Here is a 12,769-nt window from a genome sequence, read left to right as displayed (position 1 = left end):
AGCTGGCAGGGTGCCTGGTCCATAGCGCGCGTGCACAGTAAGCGACTGCTAAACCCGACAGACTACTTCGTGTAAAGAATAGCACAGCTCAGATTCAGGTGTCTGGCAGTTCTGCCAACTCCTGAGTTTGAAAACACAAGCCCACACGAGGCCTCCTCAAGCTGTTTATAGGGACTCTCCTCTGCCTCCCCACACACTCTTAGGTGCCATACCGGATATCCCAGAAACGAATCTTCTTGTCAAAATGTCCACTCATTACACACTGCTCAGTGCAGACAATATCGTTGCAGCTGGATCCTGCAAACACTGTCTTTATGCCTGAAAGAAAACAAAACGTTAATCTGAGGCAGTCACATGGTTATGTGCATACAATGATGCTATGCTCTCACCACGGAGCTGCCCAAATCACGGATTTCAATTATGAGACCTCAACCAAGAACAACCCTTACCACCTCAGTGCCCTGCTAACTCAAACAAAACATGAGGGTCAGGCTGTATCACACACAGCCCATGTTCTAGGAAGCATCACACACACACAGAGACTGAAGTTCCTCACAGACTTTGCTGCGCAGATCCCAGAGTTTGAGGGTCCGGTCGTGACTTCCTGAGACTATCCGTGCATTGTCCAACAAGAATTTGGCAGAGAGCACTTTCCCACTGTGGCCTGTGAGTGTGTGCTAGGAGAGAAAACACAGCCATTTTGAGTTCTGGGCACTCCACACTGCCCTCCCAGAGGAATGGCCAGGACACCCAAGGCTTGAGAGTCAGTCTCAAGAGGTCCTAAAACCCCGCCAGACATTCTTCAAAGTAATGAGAAGGCAAAGGGAGAAGAAATATGGCATAGGAAGCACAGCTTCCCTTGCTCCGTCTCAACCAGAGAGGCTTACTTCCTCTGAAGCATGTTCTATCAGCAGCCACATTTCTGGCCTGAGGAATAGCTTTCAGAATCTTTCAGAACGACTTTGGGTGTTGCCTACAGATGTGGCGTTGCTATGGTTTGAACCTGAATAGTCCCCAAGGACTCACGAGTTGAAGGCTCGGCCTCTAACCTGTGACCTGGAGGAAAGAAGACAGGCGCTAATGACACGCCCTGAAGACTAGCGGGGTCCCTGGACCCTTCCTGTTTTGCTCTCTGCATGTCAATTACCATGAAGTGAACAGGTTCCTTAGCCACAAACCCTACCATGATGTACTGTGCCACCACAGGGCCAAACAACCACAGTTAAACCTCTGAAAACACTGTTCATTGCAGGTATTTTACAGCGTTAGAAAGCTGATACACGTATTAAGATCAATTAGATGAAGCCAAGTATGGTGACCTGTACGTGTAACCCCACTATTTGGGAGGGGGGACAGCCTGGGCAACATAGTGGGACTCTTGTCCCAAGAGTGGATAGCTGGGAACATAGGTCGGGGTAGAGCACTTGCCTAGTGTGTGTGAGGCTCTAGGCCCCAGCACTGGGGGGAAAAAAGAAACCAAAAAACCCCACCCAAATGCTACACCTGCCACTGAAGATAAAAGCCTGCCCAGCCCTGCCTGACCACACCTGGCAACTCTGTCTGAAAACAGACTGGCCATAACCTTAGTATCTAGCCTGGGAGAACCTTGAATTCCTGATCCTCCTACCACCGCCTCTCAAGGGCTGGCATTAAAAGCACCACCATGTTTGGTTCAATTTTATTCAATGTAGAGCAAAACCGAAAAATTCAGTTCTAACCTTAAAGTGGGAACAGACGTGGCTACTGCAGGTATAATTTACACAATGGAACCTCAGAACCCAACAAATAAAACCTCTGGGGTGTTTAAAAAGAGGTCTCAGCTAAAAATAACTGATCATAGCCACAGACACCAGCATTCCCAACAATCAAATCCCTTTGTGATTAAGCTGTTGGATGCCAACCAGGGTGTCTTCCCTGGGCTTGTCAGGGAGCACAGAATGGGAACATCACTGTATGTTTAGCTACTGTTTCTGCCTATCACAGCACTACTAGCTCCTGATGGGGAAGAAGAAGCTGGGGATGTAGGCTGCTGGGAGGTGACCTGGGAAGTCAGACCTTTTACTATTCATCATTGACCTCTTTTCAGGATGGGATCAATTCTTTTACTTTAAAAAAGATTAAAAAAAAAAAAGTTATTTATTGTGTGTGCAGGGAGGGGTGTGTGTGCATGCATGCTATGGTGTACATGTGGAAGTCAGAGGACAGTTTTGTTGAGCTGGTTCTCTCCTTCCTTCACATGGGTTTCAAGGATCAAACTCAAGTCACCAGACTTGTGTGGCAAGCACTCTACTCGCTGAGGCATCTCTCTGGCCCTCAAAATCAATTTCTTTAAGTGTAAAGCCCCACAGGTTCAGAAAGATAACTAACAGTTTCTTTCTAATTAAGGACTCTGCACGTCAGCAAGGAAAAGGAACTTGCCATTAAGCCTATGGCTTGAGTTGGGATCCTGGGAACCCATGTGGTGGTAAGAGAGAGCTGACTCCTGCAAGTCGCCCTCTGATTTCCACACAGGTGCTGTGGCACATATGTACTCACACAAACACACATGAACAGATGAATGCGAAGATGAAAAGAGGGTGAAAAAGGAAAATGGCCTAGAACTCCCTTGAGTCTAAGGAGTCCTGCCATTACATCCACATCCCAGGAAGCAGAACTAAGGAAAACACAAAGAAAGGAACTACCTGGGCCTGTGAGATAGCTCAGTCAAGGCACTGTCCCCAGGTTTAACAATCTGAGTTCGATCTCTGGAACCCACATAGTAGAAGGATAGAATCAACGCATGCAAGTTGTCCTGACCTGCACACCCTAACAAACAAGAATGCAAAGTCTCACTATGCAGCCCTGGAACTGGCTACGTGGAGCAGGGTAGCCTTGAACTTACAGAGACCCTCTTGCTCTGCCACCTGGGTGCTTGCATTAAAGGTGTGCATAGCCATGCCTGGTTTTTAAATAAAAGAAAAACTGCTGGGCGTGGTGGTGCAGGAGGCAGAGACGGGATCTCTGTGAATTTGAGGACAGCTTGGTCCACATAGGGAGTTCCAGGCCAGTTGAGGCTACAGATCTCAAAAAGAGCAAAAACCAAAATATATAAAATAAACAGCCAACCCACTCTACCCTACTCTACTTTTCTTCAAGTTATCAGTTCCTGGCGTACATAGTCTGTCATGCACCAAGAGGACAGGAACTTGGGTGATGCCCCTGCATGTCTTTCTGCAAAGGGAACTGGAGCCTAAGAAGTTAACTGCAAATCCATTTATAACACAAATGATGCTTTATTTTATAAGACATGGATGCTTCTGAATAAATTAGGTGCCTGCTCTATAATTACTAATTTAAATGGAATAATTTATATAGAAAATAAATGCTTTGACCTATGACTTTGTTTTGTAATGAATAAAGCCTCATGCAACTGCTCCACAATGGGGCCTATCTTTCAGGGCAACTCAGATATAATTTCCCTGGCCATGTGACTTGTATTTGGGGCAGGGGCGAAGGCTCAGCCGGAAATGTGCTGCTTGTGTAAGCATGAGAACCCAAGTCCAGGTTCCGGCACCCAGATAAATGCACCTGTGATCCAGCATTAGAGATGCACAAACAGGTGGGTCCTCGAGCTTGCTGGCCACTGAACCTAGCTCAATATGTGAGCTCCAGGTTCAGTAAGCGCTCCCGTCTTGAAGTCACCTGCGCTGCCCTCCACATGCACGTGCCCTGTGCAACATACAATGCTAGGTTGCTTCTAGGATACATTTAAAACACTGTGGTCCGTGGCAGGAGCTCCATCTTCTAGGCCCACTCCCCTAATTTCCTCATCCTTGCCTTTAGGCATGAAGACTGGCCTCCCCATATTGTAACTCCCGTTTTCCAGTTGGAAAACACCACTCTGTACATCAGATGGACTCACATGCTTCCTCTGTTCCTCCCAGGCCTAGTCTAAGGAAAGCTGCAGGTCCTTCTGTCACTGGTCAGACTTGTCCACTTGGGTCTGGAAGCACAGCCCTCAATTCAACATCTAGCAGTTATCTGATTATGTGCCCATAGCAACCCCACCTCCAGCTCCTATCTGAACCTGTCTCTTTCTCTACCTACCGAACTCATATGAGCTCCTTGATGAACAGAAGAGTCAGGGCTGAGTGAACACTGGGTCCAACACTTAGAAATTCTCTCTCCCTGAAGGAGCTCAAGAGAGGTGGGACCATAGGAGAAGGGTATTAGTAAGGGAGAAACGGGAAAAATGGGGGCACTTTAAATGGGGAAACCATGGTGGAAGGGTTAGACAATGTGAGAGCTAAATAATGCCTACCTAGTTTTAAAAAAAACAGAGGGAACCGCCCATATTAGTCCAACAACCTACTAAGAAATTATACATACAAGTAGTTCAAGAAACACAATATATGTCTAGTCAAGGTTCATCTAAGAACATTTGGGTTTTGCCCAAACTATATCTACATAGTGCATGTTAATTAAAGGTACCAGACTAGTGGAACTAACCTTCTTAGATGCTTAACAGCCATACTTTGATTAGAAAAGGCCTATACTAATTGGTCAGAGGGACTTAAAGGATGATTTTTGTTCCTTTAGGTCGACTAAGTTCCAGGGGACTATGAGCATCTCTCCAAATGTCCTGTAACTGTCATGAGTTACCTGTACTCTTGATCAAGGAGGCCATGGAGACCCCATTAAATGGACTTGAAGTAGTGTCCAGTCTACAAAGAGGAGGGTCAACACAGAGGAAACATTTCTTCCATGCTTCCAAGTGAAGCCAGCCATGGTTGAGCAGGACTTTTGACTTATCTTCACATAGACGGAACTGGTAAAAGGAAGGAGCAAACAAACTCTTGGAAGCAGTCACTCAATCTTAAAAAACCCAATAAAAGATGGACAGAGCCGGGCATGGTGGCACATACCTATAACCCTAGCACCGAAGAAACAGGAGTGAGAGGACTGCTCCAAGTCAGAGGCCAACCTGGTTATACAATGAGTTCCAGGCCAGACAAGGCTACATCCCACATTTAAAAAGACAGAAAGAAAAAAGGATAATGGTTAAATATATCACAGCAGACCATAGGATGGATTACAGTGCAGCCAGCAGCAGTGGCTGGGCACAAGCTGTGCAGCCCCTTAGTCCTCCCCTCAGAGAGCACAAGACCGACTTCAGCATTCAGTGTGTATCTTTGCCATCTTTAGAGATCATGTTTTGCATGTTCAGACGTGGATCTTCTTTCAATTTTGAAGCTTCTACATAGCTCTTTCAGGAAAATAGAAAGCTAAAGGGGCAAGTTACCCTGCTCTGAAGAGTCTTCTAGTTTCATTCCCGCATCACCCAACCAGACCACCAGAACCCAACTCACAGTCCATCCTAATGCAGCCAGCCCCCTTCCTGTAGGTCAGATGTTCATTCTAACATCATGATGTTCTTTGTGGGGGCTAACACAAAAACAGCTTGTGTCAAACTTAAAATGTCCCACTGTCAAATGCCTTCCATGTCATCTTTCTGTAGCTTTTTATGTGACAACTTTTTCATATTAGAACTACCAAGCTTTGATTTGTCTTGGGTACTAAACTGGGGTCAAATGCAGACTTCCTCAAGATCTGATCCCATCATTTTCCCCTTTTCTACTTGTCTCCTTTTTCCCAGCTTTACCAACTGTCTAACTCCTTTCATAGGTACATCCCTATGTATCTCTATAACCCTACTTTCCAACTATGAGATACTGTTTAGGTTTTAGGGTTCTTAAGAATCACAATTCACATGCTGGAGCTGTAATTTACAAGTTAAAGTGAAAACAGGTTTTATTAAAAACATCTAATTCTGGGAACTGGAGAGATGGCTCAGGGTTAAGAGCACTGACTGCTCTTGCAGAGGACCTGAGTTTGATTCCCAGTACCCACATAATGGCTAATAACTGTCTATAACACCAGTTCCAGGGAATCTGATGCCCTCTTCTGACCTCCAAGGTCACTACATGACATGAGTACACCTACATACATGCAGGCAATATAAAAGGAGCATTCCCAGAGAAAGTGTGAATTAAGTATACTTTTCAGAGAGAAGCATACAAATTCCCTAATTAATCATCTCCCATTTTCTTTTTTTTCGGGTCTTTTTTGAGACAGGGTCTCCTTGTAGCCCCAGCTGTCTTGGAACTATGTAGACCAGGCTGGCCTCAAACTCACAGAGATTCACCTGCCTCTGCCTCCCAAGTGCCGGGATTAAAGGTGTGTGCCACCATGCCCAGCTCATCTGCAAATTTTTTACTCTATTTTTTGCTTTGATAACCAGATGTAGTTAGGAGTTAGGTTTTACCCGTAATCGGTAATCATCCACAGTCCAGATTCTGCTTGCAAAATCATTTGAAGCTGCTAAGAGGTAAGCTCCCTAAAATAATAAAGAGGAAAACAATTTTCAGCAAAATTCAGTTCCTAGATACAAACTCCTCAATAATCAGGTCCAAGAAGATATTCTGATACCTTCAATTACACCCATAAACTAAAGACAACTACTACCAGCAGTATGCTGCCAACTCCCCAGTCTCCTTCAAGTCCCAACCTTCCTCCTGGACTCTCTAATCCATCTCCTATCTCTTTGGGGCTGTCTATCTTCCAAATGTCTAGTTTGCTCCTTCCTGTGGAGATTCACTGCTTCAGCCCAACTGGGCTTGTGTAGGCCACTGCAGACCTGCTTCTCCCACTCTGGTCTTCAACACTGTCAGTTACACTAAAATTTATTCTGCACCTGTTTTTCAAAACCTCTCAGGGCCAGAGAAGTAGCTCAGTGGTAAATCTGAGATGCTGTTCTCGAGGAGCTAACAGTCCAGGCACTGTGCTGGGGGCATAAGGATGACTAACGCTAGTACTCACCCCATGGGAGCAGGCTGTGAGTGAGAGAAGCAGACGTGGACAGGACCTCCCCAGGGCTTTGCACAAAATGTGGCAGGGCATAGGGGACTCCCAAAGAAATAAATATAAGGCTCCACTAAAATGAGTGAGGACTCTTGGGCAACAAGGATGCATTACCTCCCCAGGGCTGGACAAGGTCTATTCCAACTCTCCTCTTTGCTTCTTCTGCCTGCAATGCATGGCCTTCTGCATCTGACTTTAAGATCTGCCTCAAACAGCTTATTTTGTTCCCTAAGCCTCACCCCAGAGGCTCCCTGTAAGACCTCAGTACAATGACTTTCAATTCAACGCTTTCCTGTCATTAAAGAAAGTTTTTACTACATGCATTTATTGTGTGTGTGTGTGTGTGTGTGTGTGTGTGTACATGCAAGTGCATGGAGGTCAGAGGACAACTTGTGTGAGTCACTTCTCTCCTTCCACTATGTAGATCCTAGGGCTCTAACTCAAGTTTTCAGGCTTGGCAGCAAGGACCTTTACTTGCTGAGCTATTGTTTAAAATGGAAATTCCTCGAGGGTAGATAACACACTGGCCCTCTAGGAACACACAACTAAACCAACAGAACAGGGATATAAAATGTAATCAGAGTGGTAAGAATCCAAGCCAGAAACCTATTTCACCATTCTATGATCTAGTTCTGCCTTTCCCGAGGAAGGACTTGGCAAGATATGGGGAGAACAGGAGAGGGTTGCTTTTTTAAAAAAATATTTATTATTTTTATTTTTGTGTATGAGTGCATTGCCTGCATGTATGTTAAGTGCACCTGTGTCATGCAATGCCCACAGAGGTCAGAAGAGGGCATCTGATTCCCCTGGAACTGGAGTTATGGACAGTTTGTTAGCTGCCATGAGGGTGCTGGGAATCAAACCCAGGTCCTCTGCAAGAGCAGCCAGTGCTTATCTTAACCACTGAGCCATCTCTCCAGTCCCAGTTGCTCTCTTTTGTGTTGTCTGTTTTTTGTTGTTGTTCTTGTTTTTATTAAAAACCAGAGATCTTAAATTATTTTTCAATAACCTCTAACATCACAGATATTGGGTACTTACGGCACTATCAAATTCAATGCTTGTAATCCCAGCATTACTTCCAGACAGGGAGCCCTTGAATTCACATTTATCTGCATGAAAAAAACATAAAAAGCAAGTTAAAGTTAATAAATGCATTTAGAGGGGCACTGAAATACAACGGGAGTCAACCATAACACAGCACAGCTTTCCCGCAGCTCTGCAGGATCCAAGGAGACCAGCATGCTGCTGTAGTTTGAATGTTCAGTGGATGCACACGCTGGCATTTCACATGCGTGTTCACATTTTGCAATGTGTACTCTTAAAATGTTCTTTCTGGCATACCCCCTTTACAATGAGGCAAGTACAGTACCTGACATTATTTTCTAAAAAATTTCTTTAGCTTATATATTCATCATTGAACTTGTTCAGTATTTATGGCAACTAACATTTTGAAACTGACCAGCTTTGGTGATCTTCATTAAGGCCTGAAAAAGTAGTTTCACCCCAATAACCCTGCAAGATAACTGACCATCATTCCCTCCTTCCCTAAACATAATCTTCCCTCACCAGTAGACCCAGCAGCACATCTCCTACAGCTGTTTTTACCCCTCTAGTCTCAGAAGTGTTCCACTGACCCAGGAGTAAAACAAAAGTATGCCATGTTACTTCCTTACTAGCATAAGGAAAGCAGCTAATTTTTCTGTGGTACTGGGTATCAAATCTAGGGAGTCTTGCATGCTAGGCAAGTGCTCTATTACTGAGCTATATCCCCAAGCTGTGCTTTAAAAAACAAGAACAACAAAAAAAACCCCAACATTTTTTTGAGACAGGGTCTCACTATGTATCCCTGACTGGCCTGGAACTTGCTATTAGACCAGGCTAGCCTAGAACACAGAGATCTACCTGTCTTTGGCTTCCACATGTGCTGGGGCTAAAGACATGTGCTACCACACCTAGTCACTACTTAATTTTTGTAAAGCTCACCTCCCTGCAACTTTTTTCCTTGTTTGAATGTTATCCTATAATAGCTTCCATCACTATTTGTTCTGAGTTAAACATCATACTTTTCATAGGCGTCAACAGCTACAATGACAAAGGATTCAATGGAGCCACCTTCCTGCAAATCAAAATTTAGGGCAGACAGGTACTGCGCTTCCCTAACATCAATGTAGTCTACCAAGGAGTTTAATAGACTGCTCCTACTCAAACACCCAAAGCAGGAGCCCACACACACATGCCTTTCTAATTGCTCTAGAGCCTTAGAGAGACTCAACATTAAGAGCATGGGATTTCAATCAGAGGCCTCGAGAGAATGAAGGAGCAAAACAGAGTTCTAGGCCAGCCAGGGCTGCACAGTGAGACTGGGTTTTAAATTAGCCAGTCCCAGCTTTACCATTCATGCATCACACACATGCTTTAGTCATGTGATCAACTCCCTCCACCAGCAGTCTGTGTCAAACTGGAGCAGGTCTACTTTTTGAACTGCATAAGGATGTAAGGGACCACAGGAATTAATATGGACAAAGGCACCTTAGAACTGTTTATGTACGACAGTATGCTGTGCAACTATGAAATCTGACACACTGGCTCCTATAAAACCTTCATCCTGAGTCAGGTGTGGTGTGGTGGGGCACACTTTTAGCCCCAAGAGGCAGTGGATCTCTGTGAACTCCAGGTCAGTCTAGTTTACTTAGTGAGTTCTAGGCCCACCAGGGATACACAGTGAGACCCTGTCTCAAAAGCAAACAAACCCAAAACAAAACCAACAATCCGCCCCCAAACCAAAAACTACTTTATTCTAATAACTTTAGTGACAATACATGTAATATTTAGCTCAATTTTACAAGTGTCAAAATTGGGCAATGTCTCATTTCAAAATTCTGAGATGCTGTTATAAACTTACACTTGTGCAGTACATATTTTTCTAGAGAATACTCAAGCTTAATTTTTGTTAGGCCATTAATAAATGCATAAACACAGCTTGATGTATAACTTAAACACAGAGATTTATTTTCCCTCTAAAACTGATACTAGCCGAACCTTGTGGCACAGCCCTGTAATCCCAGCTATTACGGAAGGCTAAAGCAGGGGGATCACAAGTTCAAGACCTGTGTCAGGGTTATTTAATTGGCAAGACTGTGCCTCAAAAAGGGGGAAGGGGCTGTAAACTCAGCCAAATCCACATGGCAGGAAGAGGACGTAGACCCTGGAGAAAACCCTGTCTCTTTCATGTCTTAAGACAAAAGAAATTTCTTACTATATGCTAAATATAGATCCTTATATTTATAGACAAGCATGCGTACAGTACTCATCAAAGACGCTTCTTTATGTAACAGATGGAGGCTTCTGCAGAGTTGCACACAGAACATACATCTGGGAGATGCCCAGTACCAGGTGACACATCTGTAGCTGAATCTCTACAACTAAAGCTCATGGAAGATAGTGAAATAAGGGGTAGAGAGAGGGCTAATGCACCCCTCAATTGTCACCAGTGAGGCTTCCTTATACAGCAGCATGCAATGCACACAGAAGGCCACGACTGGCCAAGTTTTGGAGAATAAGGTACTGTAGAGTGTAGGATGGGTCTCTTATACAGAACCTCACCCATCCACAGCTAAGGGACCACTGTGGAAGTGGGGGTGGAAAGATCGTAAGGGCCAGGGCTGGTTCGTGAACACAGGGAGGTGGAGGTTTCCAGGCCACTGGGGGCTTGCTCATGTTAACCTGTGGCAGTGATGATGTCAAGTGCGGGACCCATGTCAGCTCAATTAAACAAGGGCTCAAAGGGGAGGTGAGAAATAGGCAGCATGTCAGCACTAGACTGAGAACTATTTGAGACTGGTTGCTGCTGGCTGAGGAAGAGTATGACTTATACACAATCACCGGATGGACTGACTAGGCTCCAGTGGAAGCATTTACACTAAAGGACATTTGGGTACAAACATCTGAATGAATAATACTCAGCATGCATGACAGAATGCATAGGGTTTGGTGGGGGGTGTGTCTGGATTTGACTGGGAAATATATGAAATTAAAAAAACTCAGTAATAATATGGTGGCTCTATTTAATAGCAATATGTAGCAATGATTAACATTCAGAAAGTATATTTCAGGTCCTTTAATCTCAGCACTCAGGAAGCAGAGGCAGTCAGATTTCTCTGAGTTTGAGGCCAGCTTGGTCTAACATAGTGAGTTCCAGGCCAGCTGGGGTACCTAATGAGATCCTGTCTCAAAAAAAGAAGAGTGTATTTTAAGTTTTCTCTACATAATAATGGTAGGAGTGTGAAATGAAAAATATAAGTAGTTCAATTTAGCCACTCCACAATGGGCACATGTTTTGGAACATCATATTGTACATGACATAATATACAAATGTGTCAATTAAAGGAAAAAATTACAAAATACTAACTGAACTATATTTAAAACAGCATTTTCTAGGCAGTGCTGGAAAAAAATCAGTAGACATCCACTTAGATGTAAAGAAAAAACTGAAATGTTAATTAATAATGCTCTGGCCAGGTTAATTCCTTAAATCAAATACTTCACATGCTATAAAGATAATTCAGAACGCCAAAACCAAGATTAGGGCTAGTAAGATGGCTCAGTGGCTAAAGGCACCTGCCACCAAGGTGTGACAACCTGGGTTTGATTAATTCCAAGGACCCACAAGGTAGGACAGAACCGACTCCTTCAAGCTGACCTCTGGCCTCCACACCATTCTCTCCCACATGGACTAAATAAACCAAGGTCAATCAGATGCCCCGACCCCTTTTTTGACACAGGGTCTTACTACCACACTTGGTCGACTGCTGCGTTTTATAGCCACCAATGAATGGACTCTTACCTCCAAATACTTCCCAAAGCTTAACCCTCCGGTCCATGCCTCCAGTGGCCAGTAACCTGGAGCCTGGACTGAACTGCACGGCATTGACTTCTCCATCATGCGCGTCCTGTAAGACATTGCCTTGTTTCAAAGCCCAATCATCATCCAGGAACAAATACCTAACTCAAGGCAAAACACCCTACACAGAGCTGAATCCAACTGTGAGGTAAAGTGGCCCCAAAGCCCAAGGTCTCCTAAGATTCTAGTTATTTTATTCTCATAGCTACAGTGGCATGAATTCATTCATTTGGATACAGTACCGCATCATGTAGCCCAGGCTAACCTGGAACTTGTAATCCTTCTGCTTCAGTGTCCCAAACACTTGGGTTACAGAAGTCTGCAACACTGCCTGCTTTGCATTCATCTAAGCACAATGCAACCCTCTCATTAAGTATTCAAAGTCAGTCAGGTGTGGTGACACATATCTCTAATCTTGGCCTTTAGGAGGCAGAGACAGAGGCAGCAGGACTGCCAAAAGTTCAAGGCTAGTCAGGAACACTGGCTGTTTCCCTAAGAACTCAAAATTAATGTATGATGCCTAAAGTTTGTCCTTGCATTAATTTCCTTCTTTTAATTTTTATTTTATGTGTATAAGTGTTATGCCGGCATGTAAGTGCACCCATGTCAGGCAGTGCCCATGGAGGACAGAAGAGGGTATCAGATTCCCTGGAACTAGAGATGTAGATGGTTGTTAGACACCATGTGGGTGCTGAGATTTGAACCCAGGTCTTTTGCAAGAACAGCCATTGCTCTTAACTGTTGAGTCATCTCTCCAATCAAATTAATTTTTGTTTGTTTTTGAGACAGGTTCTCCCTGTAGCCCCAGTTGACCTGGACCTCACTATGCAGACCAGGCTGGCCTTAACACAGAATCATGGAGGGCCAAGGTCTCAGGTCTCCATGACCGCCTGGGAAATACACAGCAACTTTGGTGATGGGATTTTCCACAGCTGGAAATCTGTATGACAAGTGATCTCACTTTTTTCC

The 12,769-nt window shown here is 44.3% G+C and overlaps 1 protein-coding gene and 1 non-coding gene across 4 annotated transcripts in view; both read right to left on the bottom strand.

Moving 5' to 3' along the window:
• Atg16l1 (autophagy related 16 like 1) overlaps positions 1-12,769 on the bottom strand; it is a 45,960-nt gene that overhangs the window by 10,604 nt on the left and 22,587 nt on the right. For all 3 annotated transcript variants that reach the window (XM_029565953.1, XM_029565954.1, XM_029565955.1), the window contains 5 exons: positions 11,744-11,849; positions 7,939-8,009; positions 6,305-6,376; positions 557-677; positions 213-318 (listed from right to left, as the gene is read on the bottom strand). In XM_029565953.1, the coding sequence (XP_029421813.1) occupies positions 213-318; positions 557-677; positions 6,305-6,376; positions 7,939-8,009; positions 11,744-11,849 (476 nt within the window). The remainder of the gene's footprint in view (positions 1-212; positions 319-556; positions 678-6,304; positions 6,377-7,938; positions 8,010-11,743; positions 11,850-12,769) is intronic.
• On the bottom strand, positions 1,813-2,077 carry LOC115071271. The gene has a single exon (XR_003850368.1).

Source organism: Nannospalax galili, unplaced genomic scaffold (assembly GCF_000622305.1).
Source record: "Nannospalax galili isolate Female #2095 unplaced genomic scaffold, S.galili_v1.0 scaffold1138, whole genome shotgun sequence".
Classification (NCBI taxonomy): domain Eukaryota; kingdom Metazoa; phylum Chordata; class Mammalia; order Rodentia; family Spalacidae; genus Nannospalax; species Nannospalax galili.
This window is presented reverse-complemented; position numbering and strand designations above follow the sequence as displayed.